This window comes from Anser anser, assembly GCF_964211835.1.
Source record: "Anser anser genome assembly, chromosome: 11".
Classification (NCBI taxonomy): domain Eukaryota; kingdom Metazoa; phylum Chordata; class Aves; order Anseriformes; family Anatidae; genus Anser; species Anser anser.
The window spans coordinates 17,644,998-17,669,648 of NC_139732.1; the positions used below are offsets into that span (position 1 = coordinate 17,644,998).

Sequence of the window (24,651 nt, forward strand, 5' to 3'; positions counted from 1 at the left end):
TTCAAACTTAATCTGAGTCACTTTTTACTGGGGTGTTTTCTTCAAGTTCTGCCATTGATTAGAATGTGTTTGCCTGATGCTGGGGTATTAGAACTGTTAAAGCAGAAGACATTTTCAAGCATGACATTCATTGATATCCGATATTGGACAAGACCTAGATGACTCTTCTGCTTCAATAAAAAAAAAAAAAATAAAATCTTATATTCATACCAAACAGAAAATAGCCAAGTTCCTAACTATGAAACTTCTTAGGTAAAGGAGCTATAGGATCTGTGGGAGTAGACTACAAGAAGTATAATAAAGACTTAATATTGTGAAATTGTTTCTTATTTTTAATTGTAAACATGCACTGATTGCCACAGATGTGTTGTGTGTTTTTTCCAAACAGCTTTTTAGCAAACCAATTTAGCAGCTGGTCTTATCTATGACTTCAAGTGTCCAACAAAAACAGATTTAGGATGGACTCCAAATTACTGAAGTTGAGATATTTCCACAGCATATTAATCAGATTTCCCAATAACACATCAGTCACTGACTAACATTGCTTAAGGCATTATCAGCCGCTTAGAACACACAGTCCATGAGTCAAGTGGGGCCAATTAGGGCAGCTCGCCTGTAATCCACCATGATACATGTTCAGAAACTGGTCTAAATATTTTAAAGGGCTGTTTTAAATTACCTGACTGTATTTGTATTTCAGTGGGAGATCTGTATATGTATTAATTGAACAGGGAGATTCTTATTCTAGCAAGTTTTTTTCATAAAATTTTTTCTTCCCTTTTAGGAAGTAGTCTTCCATGGTAGAGGCTTCCCTCTAGTGGACACTTTCTCTGATGTTTCATTTTTAAGTTTTTAGTAATGTAATGTAATGGTTGTAAAACGCATCCAATGCCACGTATTTGCTTCCTGATTTAAAATAATTAAGAAAAATCTGGCTGACAGGGCTTAACTACTTTCTGTTTCTTGAGGACCTTTAAAATTACTGGAGCAGTCTTAAGAACAGTTACTTCAAACTGTAAGAAAATGTAGAACTGCTTAGTAATCTTAGAGGTATATAAACTGCAAGATAATGTCCTGAAAAAGCTACTTTTTGAGTCAGTAGTTCAGAGAATAAATACAACTACAAAAGCAGTATTGTTCTGTACTGACTGGTTGCTTTTTTACCAAACTATCGGTGCTGATCAAATTAATCTCCAGACTGTTTGTATGGGCTACACCTACAGGCACTTTCAGTATCCTGTTATTTAGAGGAGGGTGATATATTGATACCCAGTTTGTTTGGTGCATTGGTTTCCTCAAAACATTTAACTTTAGAATGCTGAACTCAGGGTTCCTATATAGAACAAATATATGTATACTTAAACTATTTGTTCTTTTCTGTGGGAGGATGATCACATTACTTATAACTGAGAGCCTACCTTAGGATGACAACCGGCTACATTCTATTTTCGTTGCTCAGCAATAACAAAGGGCTGTCTTAGTATGAACCTTTCACCTGTAAATTTTTCTTTCTTCAGAATGTGACAATGAAAACATCCCTTGTAGCAGTGACTTTCACAATGCAAACTTTCAGCCCAATATTAACTGAGACCACTAACACACTGATTGGATTTTCAAGTATTGTCTGGTCATAGTGGTATGTGGTTACTGTTAGGGCTTTACAGAATTTATTGAGAATCTTAAATTCATTCAAATAAATATGATCTGGGAAGTAGTTTTCTGAGTTTCAGAATAAGATGAAGATTCTTGAACCAGCTTAAAGTTTAATGAAAGTGTATATTTTTCCCAGTGCTAAACTTTTTTATTCCAAGTCTTCTAGAGTTTCCAAGATCTTTTGTTTCCCCATATGGGCTTTTGACCTGACTATGCCTCATAAATCATTTCATAAGGTTTTGGAGGCTACACAGTTGCCCACTTGGCATTTTCTATCTAGGGGATTTTAGTAGAATAGAATTACTTCCCCAGTTTAATGAGAATAATCTCATTCCAGCTGAACTGATGTCCACGTTGCAAAACAATATCACAACAATAGCCTCTTTTGCTGTCAGTTTCTCTGAAGAGAAGCCAGTATTTGATAAGAAATTTTAATAACAATATAACTATATAATACATGCATATACATTCATATGCCCCTTATCAATGACATTCTTCTGCCTTTCCTTAACACAGACTATAGCCATGAAGTCACTGTTTATTTGTAGCTCAGACAACACTCCCAATGCAGTAAAAACTCAGAAATAAAGTCAGTGGGAGGGATTTTCTGCAATCCTTTTCTGAAACAAGACTAAATGGGACTTTAGGACTGGGTCCAGTTCAAAACAGATCAAACAGTATGGTGCCTAAAGGAGACAAAGATTTGCATGGTCCAATGTATGGTTTATGAAAATGTGAGTAACATGGAATCAAATTTGCCTCAATTAATGACTTCAAGGATTTATAAAAGTAATTTACATAACAGAGATCATCTCCTAATAAAGATGGAAAAGCATACATATTACACTTGCGGATATTTTTAGGTGACCTCTTCAGATAGGAGGCTGCCTAGAATGTGCGATGTGTTCCAAAGTTACCCTATACACAGATTAAGTATGCCAAAAATGACACAGTATAGGGAATAACAGAGCATTTAATTAAAAGGCAGAGCAACTGTTCAAAGTTGGGTGTTACAGATCGTATCTGATATGCACACTATTTATTTCTTCACTGTAATTTCAGCTCCAAACACCATTAGACTGCTGGAACTTGCAAATGATGATACTATCAATAACTAGCCCCTCCAAAGTGATTTAAAACTAATAATCTCACCCATACTGTTGATTTTAACAAAACTACACTAAGTGCTGTTTGAGGCAAATAACACAATGAGAATCAATAAACAAATGTGAAACCTATACATATCTTTTTTGGGAGTAAATAAATTATTTTTTAAATTATTTTAATTCCTAGAACCAGTTATATAAAGCTGTAGGACTGATATGCGGGGAATCAGTAAGGATGATATTACAGCACAAAGTGTTCTGTTGTGGCATCATCCTGACAGGGCTCTCTAGAGCACCAAAATGCTTTCAGGACAGCTAAATTACACAGTGTTCAAAAGCCCAGGAGAGGGCTAAGCGAGCAAAAGGAAACATACAAACGTGCCTGGGAGCCTCCCCCTTTTTTCTTCTTTTTTTTCTCCACAAAAGCTTATAAAGGTAATAAATGTTTGTAAGAGTTCCTCAGCAGTGCTGCTGTTTACCTTCATTTTGTCACCTGTGAATAAGTAAAGGAGAGTGTCTGTGCTCAAACTGTATTACTGTTTGCATGTATGTTTTTTGTTTGTTTCTTTTCAAAGAAGCAGTTTGTTGAGGAGAGTCTCCAGATTTTTGAACCCGATTTGCCACCTGTTAGAAAGGAGTGTATTATGCTAGAAATTAGAACAGCATGTCTTTTCACAACATGGGGAGTTCACTTGTATAAGGTAGGAAAAACAATACAGAATTCATAAAAGGAAGGTAATGCTAATTGCATAAAAATAGGGGCCAAATAGTCTCAAGGCATTAATTATTCCCAAATAGTACTACTAATTAACGTATCAATGACAAATGTGGATATACCTATTAATCCATTTCAAAGTGCATTCCTGCATCATCTCAAGTTTTATCAGCCATGATCTGAAGAGCTTCTGTAAGATTACAAAGACATAGAGAAAAATCTTCTTTCGTTAACAAGCCCTTCCTCACCACCCCCTGCCAAGAAAACATTGAACTAGTTGAATTAATAAAATGTACCCAATCTGGTAAGAACATTCTGTAACGTGTTGTACACAAGCTGCCTTTAGCTCATTTTGTTAGTAGGATTAATTTTTAAAAATCTAAGACTTTCATGCTAATCCTAGATAATCCTGCAGTTTGGTACATTAAAAATAATCAGATTACAGTGAATGTCAATGTCATTTGATCTTGAATGATGTAGAGCATGGTACTGGAACTACTGCCCTCTCTTTCTACAGAAGGATGACCTGAGTTCGCCATGTCTCAACAGCTGCAGATGTCTGCTTCAAGTCACCTTTAAAAATGTGGCTTTGTTTATTCAAATAATGATTTTTGATGGCAAGTCAATGTACAAATGTCGTGTAAGAAATCGGTATACAAAACTGCCTTCTACATATATACCACTGAATACCACCTGCTACAAGCAGATTTGCAGATTTGTGGTCTCTATTAAAAAAATGCTATCCTACCTAGTCCTTCCAGCTCATTTAATTCATGTGCTTCCTTTTTGCATCTCCCTCATTCTCCACAATCTTTACTCTGATTGGTTGCAAGAGGACTAATGCCTATTTTATTTCTGGTTAATCTAATTAAGTAAGAACCTGGGACTGTGATGTCAGTGTATTAATAGAAGGAAGTAATGCTTCCTGTAGTAAGGACAGCAATTCTGACTGCTTTAGAAGCAGGTCAAAAATAAAGTAAGACAAGCTGCAATAATAACACCAACTCGTTCTCTGATAATATAGCTTCAAGTAAGATTATGGCTCATGGACTGCAGGTAAGAAAATATAACATGTTCATATTTGGTTATCTGATTGAGGGGAGCTTTGGGGATGGGGGGAGGTTGGTTTCAGCAAAAATAGTAAAAAATAGTAAAACTTCAGAAATATTGACTAATGAAATGCTTTGTTTCTGGTACTTGCTCAGGAGAAAATCTGGCTTTAGGAACAGATGACCTCAATTGTTTACATACTGACGACATTATGTATTTGACTTTAATATATCTATATTTATATGCTTTCATTCTGCGCTAATAAAACCATACTTGATTATGAATCTCACTGTATATAATTGCTGTAGTTTGTTTTTTCCCACTTTAAGACTAAGAAATCTACCTACATCAGTAACTGAACAGCAAATGAGAATGAATCCTACTTAAACAACTAATTCCCAAGGTGTAATCTCATGATTTAAAAATTCATATTGACTTTGTTATGGGTTAGTAGACTACTTCATTATAAGGGGCTGCTGCTGTATTATTTAGCATGTGCCACAATACAAATGCTTTTATGAGCCTGTAAGGTATATGCAGCATGTTGCTATGGTGATGTGGTGCTCACACTGATGCAATCCTTAACGTTCTGCTTATGAACTTTCAGTAGTTTTTTTCAGTAGTAGTTTTTTTCTTTTTAATAAATCTTTGCACATAGCAGCAAACAAGATACTAATGTAGTAGTTCTTATTTTCTTAAAATAGTCTTAATGAGCACAGCTATTAACTAAATAAAAGGTACTCAGCTGTGCTGTTGGGGTAAATATAAGTAACCATCACTATGCATACCTGTATGCCTCAAAATTAGTGTTGTTCAATAGTTACGCTAACATGGACAAAGCTCAGTCCTCACTTGAGCTGAACCAGTTCCGATGTTTCTCATTGGCTGTACTAGGAAGCTAAACACATTGGCAGCAAGGTCGAACTTCAGCTTGCTGTGCAAACAGAACCCCAAGTTAAAACTACAGAAGCAAATTGTAAGGCTGAAGAACATTAAATAAGGTGAAAAGTATCATGATTGGGGGACGTAGGGGTGTTGCTCAAAGCATGTGTACTGTGCTCCTTGCATGTAAGCTGCAGTTATGCAGCATGAAATAGAGACAGGAATCTTGGGGGGGTTGGGGGGAAAGCAGCATTTTAAAACTGCTTATTGTGTTACAGATTATTCTGAGAGGTGCTTTTACGGTACTCCAAATAAAAATGATGCTTATATATTCTAGTTGTCTTAAATAAATAAACAGTCTGTACTATCAGAGACTGGAAAGGCTTTTTTTCCTGTATGGCTCTGTCTTTCCTCTTAGCTATTTCCTTTTCACTTGCAGATAAAAGATGAAGACAGTGGCTATAATAAAAACCTATTTTGCATTCCTAAGCATTATGAAGAAGACTTAGAAAGAGTTTTCATTCCTCATGGACTCATCCTGGACAGGTATGAGGGTAAGAAAGAGCAGTGATAGTTATGCCAACGATTAGTTTCCCTCCAAATGAAGAGACCGTTGACCTACTCTGCATTGCCCATGAGAAACATGGAAACCCCGCAGTTCTAACACTGAAGTTCTGCTCTGGAGTTTAATACAAGAGGCATTTCATGGAGAGGATTCCTTTACAACCCTGGTGAAGTCTCCATATCATCTCAAATATCTTTAAGCTTTCGTGTTCTTTGTTGTTTAGATGTACAGTTTAAATCAACAACATCAACAGTGTGTCAAATGGAGTAGGTGTCGTCTTGTTAACTGCACGTTTCTAACTAAATTTTCAATGTCTTAATTGGCCACAGTTTGCTGGCTATTTAAAAAAAAATAATCAGAATTTTAACTTGGGCATTGTTTAATATATGGACAAATAAAAATAAACAAAACATTTTACAGGAATTGTTTTCTTTTTTCCCCCCAGGACAGAATGCTTGGCTAGAGATATCATTTAAGATATGGGAAACCACCACATTGTTGCACTCTGTGTCCTTAAAGGAGGCTACAGATTCTTTGCTGATTTGCTGGACCATATAAAAGCACTAAATCAAAATGGTGATAAATCTGTCCCCATTACTGTGGATTTTGTGAGAATAAAAAGCTACTGTGTAAGCAAGCTTCTTTTTCCTTGGAAAATTGATTCTCCCTATCTATTAACATCCTGAATACTAGTAGTTTACATGAAAACTCCAGGAAAATTGAGTTTATGCATGTAACCTGTTCAAAACAACTTAGTTGCTTTTCAGTATGTAATAAACTGATTTACTGATCTGCCCAAATGATCAGAGGGATATTGTATATTCACTGGAATTAAAATATAGAAGAACACTTAATGTGACAAAGTCAATGCTGGGTCACCAATGTCCTCTTCTCCAGCCTAAAGTTTCCATACAGGTTCTATTCTCTTTAACATGGCACCCTTTGGTGAAAGGGAGAATAAGCATCAGGGCCTTGCTTATTGTCTCCATCCTTATTACTTCCTGTTCCTACAGATGATGTTGGAGAGATTTGTTTTTGTAATTTGAATGTTGGGGAAGAGGTATGTTTTGCCTGAGCCAACTACAGTAAAGCAATGACTTGTGGTATATTTTCTATTTTATTTTCTTCCCTCTTTGAAGGCTCAAGTGCTGTGTACTGAACAAAATTTATCACATGCTGAATACAACAAATTACAATACCCTATAAATAGTTCATAGAATTCTAAAACAAATCCTTGGTAAAAAAAGTAGCTGAAAGCAATGGTGTCTATTCCAGGAATATGGATGTAATCTTGTTCAGAAGTGCTCCATGCAAACATGTCTGCGCTGATGCTTCACACACTTGTCCTGTTCTCAACTACTTAACAGCTGTTTTACTGAAGGAGTGCCGCGTACAGTTGCAAGTGTCATTTGTCAGGTGAACAGCCAGAGCAGTACACTATTCACAGAAATACAAGGTAATGCTTTGAGCATATTTTGTGTGAATTCTCCCCTTTCCTTTCTCCTAGAAGGATACATCTACAGAAAAAATCAGTATTGTTGGAGAAGAACTGTCTACACTAAATGGGAAGGTATGAACTAGGATCTTCAGCTTTTCAGAGGAAAGAGCAGTTCTTATGTATCTTTCATCAAGTCCACCTTTAAGATGTTGGTACTACATATCTACAGCTGTTTAAAACTTCACACTTGTTAAAACAGTAATTCCCACTCAGTGGAAACTTAACATGATTAGTACTGAATGTTTCTAAAGATCCTGTTCTGTTTTATACCACAACCTCCAAAAAAGAACCATCTTAAACTGACTCATGCAATATGTTCTCAGAATGTTATTGCTATACATAAATATTATATAAAACCTGGTATAAGTGGCTTTCTCACAATACTTTAAGTTTCTTTAAACATTTTCCAAAAGTCTTGTGAATAAGCACTAAATCTAAGTTGTTAAGTGACAAGCTCCTTTGAAAACTGATTGCACTATCAGCTTCAGTTACAAGTAAGTTGTAAATGCTTTTTGGCTGTTTAATTCACTGAAATGATGCAATGTAACTCTTTTATTTTCCATTTTCTTTCTCTCTCCACGTGATCTAGAATGTGTTAGTAGTAGAGGTGAGTACAGAACTTGAAGTTTTTTTGGGGGCATGGGGTATTTTTTTTTTTTTTACCTATTTTGCAAGTTAATGCTTGCTGCACATAAAACACTTAATCATATGTCAATTAAAGTATGCATATCATGTTACTGTGCTGCCAGTGCTGCTGCTCTTTATGTTTCAAATTAATCCACTGATAGTATGCTTTTTCTTTCAGACTAGGAAGATAAATTACTTTTTTTTTCTTTGAGGATATTATTAAGACTGGTAGAACAATGAAGGCACTACTTTCAAAACTAAAAGACAATGAACCAAAGATGGTAAAAGTCGTAAGGTATAATGACACATCCATTTACTAATGTATGATGATAAGATACGGAAAAGTCACTCAGGTGAATTGTCAGGGTATGCTGGTGTGTGGATTTGTTTTCCTTTTTTATTTTAGATTTGGGGGAAGTAGTAGTAAAAGCAGGAAACAATCCTTATAACAGCTGGTGGAAAAACAAAACACTTATTAAACTGGGACGCTTACACGTATACTACTCTGTTCATTGTTAAAATCAATAACAAGGGCTTCACAGCTTTTTTGCTTAGTCCACGAAGTCTGATTCTCTCTTTCTTATCTTTGAAAGAAAGCTCAGCTCTTTCCATAGGCTCCCTAACACCTTCTCAGCTGCCTCAATACTAGAATGACAACACTCAAGACTTTTTTTTCCCCCCTTGATATCCTTAGATATGTGAGTCTGCAGAATCTAAGTGTTTGTGAACAGTTGCAAAATGCAACCAGCATTCTAGAGCTTTTAGAGCAGATATCTAAAAGACAATTGTCTAAAAGACAATTCCCAAATAATTCTTCTCACAAGTAATCATGATGCTTTGGAAACATGCTTCTTGGGTTTTATGTATCAGTTATGCTCCTCCTAGTAACTGTCCAGGAGGTTCCCAGTATTTTCAGAAATGCCCAGGAAAATCAAGGATAAATATGACTTTGTGGCAGAAATTATAGTGTCATAGCGTCAACTGACAGCTTGCCTTTTTGCTTCCCTCCCTCACCACTAAAATCTTTACATACCACTTGAACATATCTATCTGTACTATCCTAGTTTGCTGACACATTGCTACAAAAAAAAAAAAAGAATACAGAATTTGAAAGAATGAACCTAGATCAGAGCCTTAATTTATTGTTTCATTATAAGGCTGAAAGGAACTTGTAATCTGTTAAATTTAAATAATGTTTTTTTTTTTTTTTAACTGCACAATTGTAGATGTTTATTGGGATGGGTGGGGAGAAGTGAAGTATACAGCTTGGAATAAGACGTCTTAAAACCATAACCTTCTCTCCTCTTTCTTACAGCTTGCTCATCAAAAGGATATACCGAAGTCCAGGCTATAGACCAGACTGTAAATATTGCATTTTTTTGGCTGTCCAAAATAAGATTCCATCTTTTCATTTCATGCCACTTTTCATGAATGAAAATTCATGCATGTTTCAGGAAGGCAAGAAGAAATGGGGAAAAAACACATAAATGCCTTAAAGCTGACAGCTAACTGTCCCCTGCTGAAACCTTGTGATAACTTTTTTGGTGTTTGTTTTGAATGTAGTTTTAGTTACTTATTGCTAGATACCAGAAAGAGAATCAAACATTAACTTTGAACTAACTTTTAACTAATGAATTGTTTGGCTTTGATCCTAGAAGGCATTTGTTTTGACTCTGGTTGAAACTCAACTTGTTTTCAAAGTGAAAAATGAATTGCAGTGCATCCATTTTTACATAAGTAGAATCTTCTTCATTGTCTGTCTCTTCTCCCAGGACTGCCTCCTAAGTAGGTTTTAAATTATGTATTTTAGGAAAACAAATCTTTAAATGTAACAGTAACTGATGATATAGAGTCTAACCTTTCTCATCAATTTACAGTTTTGATTCTTAGTGTTAAGTGTGCTAAGTACCTTGAAAGCAAGATGAAATGTTTGTTAGGTATTACACTTATATAGCAGAAGCATATGTTGAATACAAACTGTGTGTTTAAAACCTATTTACACCACCTAAGTATAAAGAGTTGCATTTTGTTACAGACATAGGCTTTGAAATTCCAGATAAGTTTGTGGTTGGATATGCTCTTGACTATAACGAATACTTCAGAGATCTAAATGTAAGTACACAGAAGGGTGCTTTGACTGTTATGTACGTGAGTGTTAGCACAGATAACTAGCAGAAAATATTAGTTTCCACTAAGAGATTCTGGTCAATTAATAAAACTTCAAATCTGACTTGATGCCTCCATTAAAAGGGTGACAACATTATTAATATGCCAAGATGGCAGTTTAATGTAAACGCATGATAACTTGTTCATGCCTTACCTTTTTATGCAACTATTCTACAAGTCTTGTGGCCCAGCCTTCCTGTAGAGTATTTTGAATCCTCCGAGATGGTTTTCAGCATATAATCTGCTAGCCCCATCTGAAAAGAAAGTAACTTGTAATTTGGTTTTGATTTCATGTTTCTATTAGAAAAGAGCAGCATAAGATTTCACTAGTAAAAATTTTTAAATGGTAGTAGACTGGACTGTGTGTGAAGGTGTTTCCCACACTGTAAAGTATGTGCCTCAAGACCTTTTTCCTTTGTTCCATTATAGTCTCCCTATGCTGCACTGAGTAGTAAACAGACCCTGACAGAAAGAGTTGATCTTTTTTTTTTCCCCTTCCTACTGTTCAAAAGCATCTTCATAAATATGGCTAAGTGGAAAAGTGTCTCACTTGAAAGTCTTTAAGAAAAAAACAGTTCTGTAGAAGACACAAAACAAATTTACATTATTGTAAAGCAGTGTGGAGAAGGGCATGATAGATGAACAAAACTGGTCTCTTCCAGAATAAACAATTTCTCTGTGAATTAGATGAAATTTGAAGCAATATTAACACTTCAATTTTACAGCAAGTAGTAAAGTTGCAACCAAACTCGCAAAGCGTAATGTCTTAATTCCAATATTAGAACACAACCAGAAATAAAACTGAAAATAATTCTTGTGTTTACTTCAAAGGTACAGATTAATTGAAGTTGTACACTTTTTTTTTTTTAGCACATCTGCATTCTGAAAGAGAGAGCCAAAGAGAAATATAAAAGCTAGTAATGTCAGACTTCTGGAGTAACAGTGTGTGGATGAATATGGTAACCTACTACTCATGCCTGTTTCACTGAAGAACTGCATGTTCCTAAGGATACTCCTCTGTATATTTTTCCTATAATGATATGTGAAACAGCTTAAGAAACATGAATGCTTAAGTTTCAGTGAAACCTTAACAAAATGTTGGCCGTAAAATAGATATTATATTCCATTGGAATCATAGGAAATAGAGCCAGGACATGCACATGTGTATATAATTACGTCTGGGTTTTTATTTACTATAATAAGTAACACATCATGCATACTGTATAAAAACTGTAGTTACTTAAAATATATACACCTGGATAACACTGGAAAAAGTAACCATCAAGGTAATTAAAGTGAGATTAGTACTTAAACATTCCATGTCAGCTTATGTGCTGTTTGTTTTTATTGTTTGCAGAGGGAAGAGGTCTCACGTTCCTCACACTATTGTGACCTTAGTTGAAATTCAGGAAACAAATTATTAGCTGTTAAGACTGGTGATAAACCATTATCGCATGAAAATACTTCAGCGAGCCACCTGTTTGCTCCTAATGAGAACTGGCAGTTATACTGCCCAGACACTGCAACAACGTTGAGATGCTCTCTGACACCGCATTGTTTCTTTCCTACAGTAAACGATTGGAACAGGCTGGGAGACCTTATTTCTTTGCTTTTGTGTACCTAAGCACTAAGCTAGCAGTCTGTGCTTAAGAGGTTTTGCTGATGCCCCTCAGCTTTTAGCAAAGCCCTAGGCTACAGCTAAGAAGCCTGACGGGTCAGTGGTGCTTTCAAGGGGCTCCTGAGGGCTGGGGACTGTCATGTGTCACATTACCACCTCCTTACACCTGGCAGAGGAGAAAATCAGCGCCCTTACCCAAAGCACGGAAGGGGGGCGGCACCGCCTTCTCCCCTCTGAGAGAGGGTGGAGGCGCTGTCCGGCGGGGCATGACGCCGAGCCTCCCCCGGCTTTCTGCTTTTCCCAGCGGGAGGATACGGGTGTCAGCTGCCCATGCCCGGGGCAGTACACGCCTGGGAAGCTGTCGTCGCCCGCCCCGGCCGTGATCCTCCCGGCAGCCGCCCGGCCGAGCCCCGCCATCAGCGCCCCCCTCCGGCCACAAAATGGCCGTCCGCCCCTGAGGTAAATCCCAATTTGCCGCTCGGCCTGCCCTCTGCCAATCAGAAGGCGGAGCCCGGCGGGCGCGCGCGCTGATTGGAGGGAGCGGCCGTCGGTCAGTGGGGAAGGGCGGGGAGAAGGAAAGGGAAAAGGCCGCTGTCGGGGGGGCAGACAAAATGGCGGCTGCGGAGAGGGAGGCGGAGGCGGAGGGGAGGTAGCGGCCCTCCGCGGCCCGGCCCCGGCGAGGGGGGTGCCGCAGCCCGAAGGATGGGAGCGGCGGGCTGAGGGGGGCTCCCTGGGCCTGCTGAGAGGGGAAGGTGCCGGCTGCGAGTCGGTGTCGCAACCTCCGGGCTTGCCCCGGGGCGCCGCAGCGTGTGTGTGTTTGCTTCCAGAGAATGCCCGAAAGGGGAGGCGAGGCGCCGCCTCAGGGAGCTGGATGTGGCCGACAAGTTCTCCCGCTTGCCGCTGCCCAAAGCCTCGGTGCTGCTGCCGCTGGTGGTGCGGGCCGGGCGGCTGTGCTTGCTGCTCACCATGCGGGCCCCGCAGGTGTGTGTGTCCGTGCTCTGCCCTCCCTGTAGGTGGAAGGCACCCATGGGTGCCCCGGGGACAGCCCCCGGTCGGTGGGGTGGTGGCAGATGGCTTCCAGGTCAGAAAAAGAGGGGGTTATGCTGTTTGTTGTGGCTTAAGTGAGAAAACTGAATGGTACGTGGTTCTTAACAATGCGACTTTTGAATCTGCATTTAATATTTAATTAATAGTAATAAATAATATTTGATAGTACTCTCTTCTTGCTTTTAGATAGGAAAGGCAGCACTTTGTGTCTCCCATCACTCTTTTGCCAGCATTTTATCTTTAAAAGCCCTCTTGGTGTTTTGATTTTTGCTGAAAATTTGATGCTTTTGGTCATGCATAGAGAATTTAAAACCCTAATAGCTACAGTTGCTTAGTTGATTTAAAAAATGTGTGTAAATGGGCTTTTTTCTGGCCTTTGATGAACAAACCCATTAATAGAATGTATGTAAAGGTATGGTATTTAAGTATGTATGTTCTTTTAACTTGTGTTAACAACTTGACCAGTGAAATTGATTCATCTGTCAATCTCTTATGCAAGCAAGATGAAAAACATTCAAAACTTTCAAGTATTCAGAAAGTATAGCACGAACTACATGATGCTATGCAAATGAGTGTATATGTATTTCTTATAGTGAGAGTTTGTGGGTTAGTTGCATATAGGCCTAACGTGAGCAAAAATAAACATTTTTCTGTGTAGCTCTTGATAAGGCACACTTCTTCTGATCTTCATAAGACTTACCACCCTATCTAGCACTTTGGGGATGCTAAATCAGGCATAAGGTGGTTCTGTAGTAGGAATCATTGCAGATCCGCAAGGTGAAACAAACTGGTTACATTTAACGGTAGTACTCTTTTAAATTCTAGCTGAGAAGATCACCGGGGGAAGTGTGTTTCCCAGGAGGTAAAAGTGAAGAAAATGATAAAGATGAAATTGATACTGCTCTCCGAGAAGCCAAGGAAGAAGTGGGACTCCCGCCAGAGAAGGTGGAAGTCATCTGTAGGCTTGTGCCTGGAATCGATAAAGTAAGCAATAAGCTGTGTAAGTCAGCATATCGTTGGAAAGTAAGCTTAGGGTACTTTGCTTTTGTAAGGTTGATAACGATCTCTTCAAACCTGTAACTAAATAACTGCTGCTGCTTAAAGTATACAGCCTTTGTAGCCAGCAGAGGAGGGGAAGAGATTTTTCTCTCTGTTTGGCATTTGTCAGGTCATGTTTGCTCCTATGTGGACTCCAAACGTGAATACCAGAAGGACGTTGGTAAACTGGTGAGAGCCTAGCAAAGAGCAATGGAGATGCTAAAAGGGGCTGGAGCAAATAGAATAGGAAGAAAGGCCGAGAGAAGTGGGTTTGCTCAGCTTCAAGTTGGTGGTGAATCCAGTTGCTGTCTCTAACAGTTACAGAGATGATCCTAGAGTCGTCTTGAGACAATGGACACAAGGAGCAACAAATGACATTTAAATTAGATGAAAAGAAAACATTGTTCACTATGAGGTTATCCAAACACTGGAACAGATTGCCCTGATAGGCTCTATAATCTCTGTTTTAGGAGATATGTCTTAGGGCCTTGTCTGGATGAGTTCTCCTAAGCTGCTTGATATAACATCAAAACTATCTGGTTCAATATCCTCCTCAAAGCAGGATTAATTTAGGCTGAAAGGGACCTTTTCAGGTTATGTAGACTGTGATTCTGTATTGTATGGAAATCTAGCAAGGAGACTTCTATTCTGCAGGTGCCACTGGAATATAAGTCATTGTAAATGAACAGGTTGCCCATTTCAGTAGCAATATTCAGTGTTGGTGGAATCAGTTTTCTGGTAGTGCAGAGCAGATATTGTTTCAAAAGACTTCATTTTTGTTCTCCAGGTAAGTTTCTCTTTATAGCTTCAATTTAGCCACTTGAGGGGCTAAATTGCATTCCAGTTAAAAATGTTTCATAGGTTTCCTGCGCTCATTTTGTAATATTTGAAACTTTTTAAAATAAAGAACTTTTGCTTGGTACATACTGAGTGTGTTTTCTGTTGTGTGTTTTTTTGTTGCTGTTCTTTCAGATGAATTACTTGGTAACACCAGTTGTAGGATTTATAGAGGATACATTCCAGGCCACTCCTAATCCAGATGAAGTGAGTGATGTTTTTGTCATGCCATTGGAGTATTTCATCAAGCCCTTAAATTACATGACCTTGCCTTATAAAACCTCATCTGGTTACTTAACCTGGATGCACTGCTTTACATATCATGACCATGAACGCAATAAGTCATTCAAGATATGGGGACTAACTGCACATTTTGCTGTATTTCTTGCCCTTGTAGTTTTTAGAACAAAACCTACCTTTGAGGTTGATTATGATCTTGACAACTTAATTTCATCTGCTGAGAGTAAGTTTATGAATTTATATGCATCTTTAAATGAAAAGAAGAAGAGTAATCTATGACAAACTGGTGTGACAATTAATCTGTACTGAAGGAGGAAAAGGGTTTTGGTTTATTCTCTTTGTATCTGTTATGTGATTGAATTTCACATTTGCACTTATGCTGAATTGGGAACATAGTAAAGTTTATTTTTAAATAGAATTCTTAAGTTGTCAAACCCTAACTAGATTCATATAATTGTATCTGTTTTAGAATTGTCAAATGTGCACAGTATTTTTAATGGACTTGGCATACAGATTCGAAAGGTCTAGTTTAATTACTGCCTTTGCCTGTGATCCAAGACTGACTTTTCTATGTTTTGTTCTTCTAGTTAATGAGATAACACTATTTTTTTAATTTGTTTGAATTAAAATATAAAAACTCTCTGGTATCTGTCTGTCTATTACTGTGTGATGTACTACATATGGGTAACAACTCATACAGTCTTGTTTGGTATCTTTACAAGGAAGTGATACAAAATCACTTACAAAATGCATAATAAAACTCTAAAGAGTGGCAGGTGCTTTCATAATTTATTTGGTTTGGTTGGGGTTGTGGAGGTAAGGAGAAGATTTAATGAACTCAATATTTTTCAAGGAAGTTTTCTGGGCTATGAAAAGCTTAGTGTACAGACAACAGTACTGAACTTTCTTCCACAGCATCCAGTTACCATCGTTCACTCAGCTACTAGAAGGCAGTTGTCTTAAGGAGAAAAGAGTGGCATTCAGTACTCATGAAAACTAAAATGCTCATCTGTAGTTGAATCTTTACTAGTAACCCCGGCAGTTTCAGATGGGTAGTGTTTTTTGCACTGTGAATCTTTGTTTCCTCATTGCTAGTGAACTAAAAGCTTATTTGTGGTGGTCATGATACTGTTGATAAAGGGTTAAGTTTTTAAAAGCACAAGTGGTTTTGGCTGGATTTGAGATGTAGTTTGGAAATAAATGGGTTACCAGTCTTTATTACATGCTGATCTTTGACTAACGGGTGAAATCGCTGGAGAAGTAGTAGCCATACTTAGGAAGAACGTTATTTATTTATTTCTCACTATAGTGAATTTCACTTGTGAAATTGTGTAAACATTTTAAAAAAAAAAAGTTCATCATTATTTGTACCCTCAGTGTTTTCTCTCATTGCTAGTATATGCAGGAAAAGTAACTAATTAAAATAAGAACATTGTTAATTAAAATGGAGCAAGTTAATTGGACCTTTGCTTATTAAACAAAACAGGTACCAAGAGATGTAATTACTAAATTACCATCCTCCTCTGTTCCCAGCAGACTTTTTATTTAATCTCCCATGGCACAGAAATTGTACTAATGGTACAAATTCAGACCTGATTTTTTTCTCTTTCCTGAAACATTAATGAAACATTGTGTGGAACTATAAGGGCAAGAACAATAGTTACAGCTGTTAGGACTTCCAGCAAATGGAAGTCCTGTTGATATTTAGTATCAGATCAACCATTTGAGCTAATTGAAAAAAGAGCTTGTAGAGGTCCACACAACCAAACATCCTTGAGTGATTTGCAGGAAAGCCAGTGGGGTCTCATGCTTCATGTTTTTGCCTCCTACGTAATTTTACTGACATTAATTTTGAAATTTGGGAAGTTCTTAACTATAAAATACAATTGATTCCTTAGAGACCCATCTGGCATTTGAGTGCCCAAAAAACTCCACAAAAAGAATAGAAGGAAGTTAAACTGATAGTTATTACAACTGCAATTCCTCAAGTCACCCTTCGCCTAATGGGAGATTTTTTTCTTGGGCACTCTTTGAATAATATTCTGCCGCAGTTCTTGAAGCAGAAATGAGAGGGTGACTCTGCAACCCTTGTAACTAATCCATGTCCTATTCATACCCTCTTTCCTTTAAGAGGTGGGGAGTGGAGAGTGTCCGAAGTTGAGCATCATAAAGTCTGTGATTCAGGCATTTCTCAAGATATTACCTCTCAAGTATGAAAGAACTGAAAGTATGTCTCTCTTCCTCATCCTGGCTGAGTGCTCAGTGTAGCTGAATACCACGTTAAAGGGCTGTTGCATCTACTGTGCACCTAATGTTTATAAGGGAGAGTATGACTGCTTAGTGAGAGATCAAACTAATGAAAACGTGGATTCTCTGGGGAGATCAATCTTTCATGGGGCCTGGGGCTGCAGGAAAGATGTACAAACTGAAAAGGGAAAAGGTCTAGTAAATGCATTGTTCTGAGAATTTCCTAGTAGAAAATGCTCTACTCTGCTTTGAAATGGTTCACAACCCAGGGCAATTAATTCTCCATTGTATTATAAACAAAATTTTAAGCACCTTGAAAAGCAGGGCCTTTATTTTTCTGTACACCAAGTGCCTTGCAGTTCCACACTGCGATGTTAGAATGCTTAAGTTCCCTTTCAAATCTACCTTTATATCATGTAATAAAGCACTTTTCAAGAGCTCTGTGTCTCATTGTTCTGTATAACTGGTCTTGTAATATAGCTGAAAATTATTAAAACAGATACGTATCTACTTCTATTTTGAATGTAGTGTTTAAAGGACTCCTTCATTTTGAATTACTGATTGCAAATGCATTTGTCTTGTTTAAGTATGGTATGTTAATATAGCTTCCAATCTGAAAAGGTGTTTTATATGTATATATTTACTCTCTGTGCTTATTCTCATAAGCAAATAACTAAGGTCATTGCTCAATTGAAAAAAAAGATGTTAAAAATATATTCCAGAGCGCACTCTCTAATTATGCATAAGTAATGCTAGCATGACAGTAAAATGAGTGCAAAGGCTTGTATCAGAACAAGAAAATTACTGATTAAAAAAAACCCAAAAAACTAAAAATAAGTAGATGCAGTTTAATGAGTTGTTAGTCATTCTTTTAGTTGATATGCAGTGATTCAGCATTTAACATTTCTATATAAGTTTGAGTGCTCAAATAATCAGACTTTTGATATGACTTCTATGTGAACATTTAACATTTATATATACTTGATATGTAAATTGGTATTTAACAGTTACAACCATAATGAAGAACTTCTAATCTAAATGACTTAAGGGATAAAATACATATATTAGGTTACATTACTTCTGTGTGGAGAAAAACAAAATGTTTGAGAAGTTCAGTGCATGCAGTTTAATTAAAATGCCTGTCATATACATTGCTAGAGTTCATACCTGGTTAAGGCCGTTACACTTAGATGCGAATATAACTATTAAAGAAAGATTACTTATATTCAGCGTATGCCTAAGTCATATAAATAGAAACAACAGAAAATCTGGAAATGGTTGTTTTTCAAGAAAAGCTCATGTGAGTGCTTACATGTCAATATCTATGTGAGGTACCTACAGTACTTCTTTTTTTTAGTGGGTTGCCATAGCAATGCAGCTTTCGCAACAGTACATGTTAAACCATCTCCAGTTGGAAAAAAAGAAACAAATCATGGAATTACCTAATGACCCTTTTTTCTTTCTTCCCTCTAATCTTATTACTTCCCAAAATCTAATCTAAGAAATGAGAAAGATAGAAAAGGGAATCACATTTGTTCCTGATTCCTTGCTGAAGCTACAATTTTGTAGCCAGAATGTTCACTTAGTGTATGAGATTCTGAGTTTCAACATAAGTTTCTGTATTTTATGGACCAAAATGGACAACTAAATAGTAAAAGGAATGTTCTATGATGATAATTAGACTTACCGTACTGTATGGTTGCCTGTTTCATTGTACTTCGGATTTAGGTTAGGTTCTGTTTGCTTTTCAGAATAAAAAATGTGCTAGGAAGGAAAATATGCATGTGATAATGAAACACTAATGGAGAATAATCATCCTGTTTGTCAGAACCTGATGCAGCAGAACTGGCTAGTGATTGACTAATTTTTTGGGGACACGCTTACCTCTTCTCATCCTGAATTCTGTGATCCTTGAGACTATCCAGTCATGACTTTAGACTGTCCAGCCATAAGTTTATTGACATATGTCTTTCCAGTCTATTATAAACCACATTTGGACACACGGTATTTAAGATATACCCAAACAATTCATCCTACATCTGCTGCTGTCTTTGTTTGCTAGCACAGCTGCTTTAAAATCTTTGTGTAGCTGTTCCTAATAAAGAGCTGGCATCCCCTTTTATGTCTATAGTAAAATCCAGAACTAATAGCAAACGAACACAGGAACTGTTCATCAGAGGAAAGCTAAATTTGTCTTTGAGATCATAATGCTCCTCCAGAGTCCCTGCAAGAGTCTGATACCCAGTTATTGAACTGAATATGAATAATCCTGGACAGAGAACTCTGTATATGTTTGAAGGTTTAAGGATGTAGTGATGTAAATGTATATTCAAACAGATTTGTAACTGAACCAAACACCTGTAGGCTTGACAAGCAGGACATTTAAATAGTGTTGATTTTATTCTTCATTTAAAGAGAGTGAATGAAAGGGTTTTTAGAATTTTAATCACTGCAGATCTGTAGTTGGCATAAATCACAATAATTTCATTGACTTTAGCGCAATTGTACCAAATTGCACGCTCTGAGGCTTTAGTTTGTACAGCATATCTACTTTAACTGATAAAATATAATTGATAATATACATTATCTCGTAACTTTCAGTTCATTATTTTCTTTCTTAACACTGGCAGAACAGGTGCTGTCAGCAATTCCACATAAAAAGTTAGTCTTAGATAACCCTGTTTGTTTTGGATGCATTAAAACAGTTGTTTTTAAAATACTAGAGTGCCAATCTAAGTCCAAGAACAACATATTTTTAGATCATGTACTGATTCACAGATGTTTATGGGAAACAAACTGAGTAAAATGAGATTTCTATAGTTCAGTGCCAGGCTTCATTGCTAAAAATGGAAGTTATACAGAATTCGTTATTTTTGACTTTTGGCTACTGACCATTAAATTAGAAATGCAGTAACTGATGAATTGATAACAAATGTAAATAAAGGTTTGCAAAATCTTGGAAAACTGGGAACACTGTTTAACAGAAATGAAGTTATGTTAAACACCTAGTATCAAATTGTTCTTTACTTGAGGAAAAGAAAATAGGTACATGTAGTGGCATACATTCTCTACAATCATCAGGCACGAAAGGGCTAACAAGGCAGCAAATCAGACTGATTGAGACCTTGTATCTGTGAGAACTTGATAACCTGACAAAGCTCTAGAAGGCTGCAAGAAGACCAAGAAGAAAAGATGATTTGGAGGTAAAAGCCCAAGAGCCTGTGACTTAGTAATTCAATCCGGTGAAAGGAAACAGCAAGGGGCTAGTCTAGCTATGATTAGATCTCCCTTCCCGAAAAAGTCCAAAGAATTCGTAAGATGCTAATGGTAGGAAAGTGATGTGTGTCTGGAGAAAAGGGATGAGGGCCAGCATCTCAGCGTACCACCACGAGAGGGTGCCACTTCCCAGGTGCTGCAGAGCAAGCCTGGCTCAGCCTCCGGCCAGCACAGGTAAGCCTCGGTTAGGAGCTGCCATAAAAATCGCCTTAGACTGGCTCTAGGGGCCTGTGGAGCTGCCTGATACAAAGGAACTGAAACGATGTGATTTGAAGCTATTTGGAATGGGACTACATTCGTTTATCTCCTCAGCATCACGACTGAGCACACAACTTCCTTTCTGTATGGCTCACGTTATGACACGTAGAGCAGTGTCAACTCTGTTTACTAAATAATTTTCCCTGAATTTGTTCTAACATGCTAGAAATAACAATACTCTTCCCATTCATTCAAACTGTACATCAATGGCTGAGCTAACATGAAGATACACTATAAGCCTGGTTTCATGCTTTTCTTCCAGACTGAATAGCGGATCTCTAATATCCATAGCCTACCTCATTCACTCTGTCTTTTTATTCCATTATAAGGCTGTTTAGTGAATCCATGGAAATGCATAATTGATTTTCCTAAGCCATAGAAATGAACAGTAAAGAACACTCTACTAAGAAAAAAGTGTCAAGTGGAAAAATAAAAAAATAAAAATGTTTGGCCTGAAAATTGTCTTCCAAATACATTCCTGTTACATAAAACTATAATAGTGATTTCAATTATTTGAATTTGCTTTTGTATTCGCTCTAGCTTTGACTAAAAATAACTGATCACCACACTCATTTGTGTACTACATTGCTCTGAAATTAAAAGCATCAGTCAAATATTCTAGTAACACTTTATTGAATAGCATTGTTTGTTAGCTTGTAAACCGAGAAGAATCTATCTTATTTTTAACAAAATACATATAATTATATATTTGATTTGTTTTCTCGTTAGGTTTTGTATATTCTGCCATTAAAACATGACATTTATTTCTTTTTCTATGACTTTGTGAAAAATCACCTCATTTCCAAGCTTGTTTTCTCTCATCTTTTGTTTATTTTGGTTATTAAGGATATAAAACACCACTGGCCTAAACTTTTATAGAAACTTCACAACCAGTTCCACTTTTCAACCTCTAAATCAAATTCTGTTTACAAGCCCTCCTTCTGAAGTTTAACTTCCACTGTGATTGCAGCTTCTTAAGGCCTACATCAGCGTTCAGAGGCCCTGCTTAAGATACAAGCACATTTCTGTTGAGCCAGAACACCGTAGAAGTGTTTGCTCTTGAAGCTTACTCATTAAGAAATGTTAATTTCAGAAAGCGACTGGCACCGGACGAGTTCCTCAGCTACATCCACAGAGGCAGAAATGCAGCTGTGTACATTCTGTTGGCTATTTTGCACTTGGCAACTGTGCAGCCTACGGCCTGCTTTTTGTAAATATTAAATATTTCATTTACTTATTAAACATTAAGCAGGACAGACAGATGGTTCACGATTTTGTATGGGGGGCCGTCATATGGTTCCTGGAGCTGTATTGAGCTCAGGGTATAAAGACATTTCAGTCACATTTAGGCACTGTGAGTCAGATCTGCAGCTGGTGGAAATTAGTGCAGTTTGAGATACTCATGATTCGTGTACTGTGTGAAGCTGTCCCTTAGAAAGTAGTCATGCTAAATTCTAGCTTTATTCAGTACAAAAAATGTGCTTTGTTCAACAGCTTCAAGTTTTCCTTGCTTTCAGTGAGACTGATCAGATACATAGGACCAGAGCTCTTACTAAATTGGTAATCCAAATCCAAGTGCTTGTCAGAATGAGTCCCATTACACTTGAACAGAGGTCAGTCTGTCAGTGACCAGAGACTAAGAGTCCTGGGCTACCTTGCAAAGGCAGAGAAAGCAGAGGAACACTGAATTGCCTCACACAAACCTGGGCAGAAAAACTCATCCTTTTCACAATTTCTCGTAACATTTCTGAAATTCTTCAGAATAGTTGTCAGTCTTTTATTTCTATTCTACATAATTAAACCTTCTCTGGCCTGAACTCCTTCAGTTTGACACTTTCTATTGACTTTCAGGTGTATATGTCTGAGAACTAAGACTGAATCCTTAGGCTTCAAGCTTTCACAGTAGTACAATGGGATGACACACCTTAAAAAACAGTCATAACATGTCTGTTCTCCTAAAGTGAGTAAGTAATCTTAAGTAAATGCTAACTTTATCCATCATTCTCTGCTTGAATCTGACAGCCCAGAAATGTGATACTGAAATGTTATCTTTTGAGAATATGCTATTTAAGTTTTATGTAGGTTTTTGGAGGTGGGGTTTTGGGGAGGGGGTCTGCTCTTATTCTCTATGTTTTTAAAGCAGAAAGAATATTAGAGGTAGAATTATTTGTTTTTCTAATTAGAAGAACATTCAATTAGAGCAATGCCAGGTAAAATCACAGAGCAACCTTGTTTAAAACTTTACTAGCTAAATCACTAATGAGTTGAGTCAGAAAAAACAATCAAAAAGTGTATTTAATTTTAGACATGAACCTAGATCCCATTAAAAAAAAAAAAAAGGCCAAGAAGGACAAAAGTAAGTAGCTTAAATGCTTTCCTGAGAGAGAAGTTATATTATTTAAAATTTCCAGTATCCCATCAGACTCAATATTGAAAAAAACTTACCTCAGTGAAATTTGTGTAATGTGTTCTGCACAAAATAGTGCAAACCACATTAAAGGTCACTTAAGGTTCTTTTTATAATTCATTTTTATAATGTAGTTTAACCAAGGATTTCCCTGGGCTAAATAGGACTTTATCATACATTTGATGCTTCTTCCAGGATCAAAAAATCAGTCTGGGAACTACCAGCATGGGACAGATAGAAAAAAAAAAAAAAAAAGGTGATGGTGCAGAGTCTGTCTGGTGCTTTGCTAAGACTATGGCATGTACCCCTGTGCTTTGCTTTGTTACTTCTCTTCCATCTTCCTCTGTTTTATGCCTTACTCACCTGGGCTCTGTTTATTGCTATTGTTAAGTCCCTCACAATAGTCTTTTCTGACAGATACATAGTAGGTAAAAGATGGAGCATGAAAATAGATGCCCTCAAACATTAAAAAAAAAAAAAAGCCACTAGTGATGGATGATTGCAGATGGATGTTATCTGTTCTTTATATTGCATTTAGGTCCTCAACTTGCAGTAGCCTTAACAACTTTCTAATAAGGAACCCTCAATTTTTATCTATTCCTTTCTTTGGTGCTTTGTGTTCTGGGGGAGGTATTGGAACAGTTATTGCTTTATAAAGCAACAGTACATTCCTATGTAGTGAAGGCAATTAAAACTTAGTTTTGACCTGAGCATTCACTTAGATATGTCAATTATTCCAGAGTTCATACGTCTTTAGTGAGTGGAGGTTTCTGAGTAACTTAAGTTGCTATGCGTATTTCAAAAAGTGCCTGCATTACCAAAAGCTGCTAATTTAAAGACAACCTCAGACTGGCTATCAGATTTGATAGTGCTAGCTCTTTATGTAGAAACAGGTTTTATTGGCAAGCAGGTAGTTTAGTGTATGTTTATTCACAAACTGCTCTTATTTTCCTTTAATTATAGTAGAACTAGAAGGCAATTCTGGAAATGAGACCTGATCAGCCAGCCTGGTGGGGATAGTGGGGAGGGGTGGAAGGAAAAGGAAGATGACAATGACTTGGCCTGGGTTTCTGCACTGCCAGAAGCAGCAACGCTCCTGCTAGGAGTCCAGCTGAGGTGCTCAGGAGAAACAGGCAGTGCTGTGGGGTACCACAGGGAAAAGGGGTGGGGTGGGCGGCAGGTTCATTTGTACATCTACTCAAAATGCTTTGTGCTGAGGTAAAGATGATGCAAAGGACACAAGATGCTGCTGCTGCACACAGATATGTTTGTTTAGTTAATCGAGTTGTCATGACAACTACTTCATCTACACTGCTACAGTGTATAGATTGCCATTGGCACTTGATGACTCTAAATCAGCCATTGTACTTTCCAACAAAATCAGCAAACCCTGTTTGGCCTGGTTCAACTAATGTTAAGGA

General features: G+C 37.4%; 1 protein-coding gene and 1 pseudogene across 3 annotated transcripts; both read left to right on the forward strand.

The window, feature by feature from the left end:
- Positions 1-3,826: 3,826 nt before the first annotated feature.
- On the forward strand, positions 3,827-11,612 carry LOC310905283 (hypoxanthine-guanine phosphoribosyltransferase-like; annotated as a pseudogene). The gene is made up of 9 exons (XR_014589236.1): positions 3,827-4,530; positions 5,846-5,952; positions 6,417-6,600; positions 7,479-7,541; positions 8,059-8,076; positions 8,309-8,391; positions 9,412-9,458; positions 10,132-10,208; positions 11,133-11,612. The product of XR_014589236.1 is annotated as a hypoxanthine-guanine phosphoribosyltransferase-like (transcript).
- Positions 11,613-12,418: 806 nt separating this feature from the next.
- On the forward strand, positions 12,419-15,682 carry NUDT7 (nudix hydrolase 7). 2 transcript variants are annotated; one of them, XM_083851365.1, is made up of 4 exons: positions 12,419-12,529; positions 12,708-12,861; positions 13,753-13,911; positions 14,938-15,682. In XM_083851365.1, the coding sequence occupies exons 1-4, from the start codon at positions 12,492-12,494 to the stop codon at positions 15,319-15,321; spliced, it is 735 nt and encodes a 244-aa protein (XP_083707491.1). In that variant the 5' UTR covers positions 12,419-12,491; the 3' UTR covers positions 15,322-15,682. The 2 variants fall into 2 exon arrangements, with proteins under 2 accessions (XP_083707491.1, XP_083707492.1); XM_083851366.1 differs by lacking the exon at positions 12,419-12,529 and having other exon boundaries at positions 12,536-12,863.
- The last annotated feature ends 8,969 nt before the right edge of the window (positions 15,683-24,651 follow it).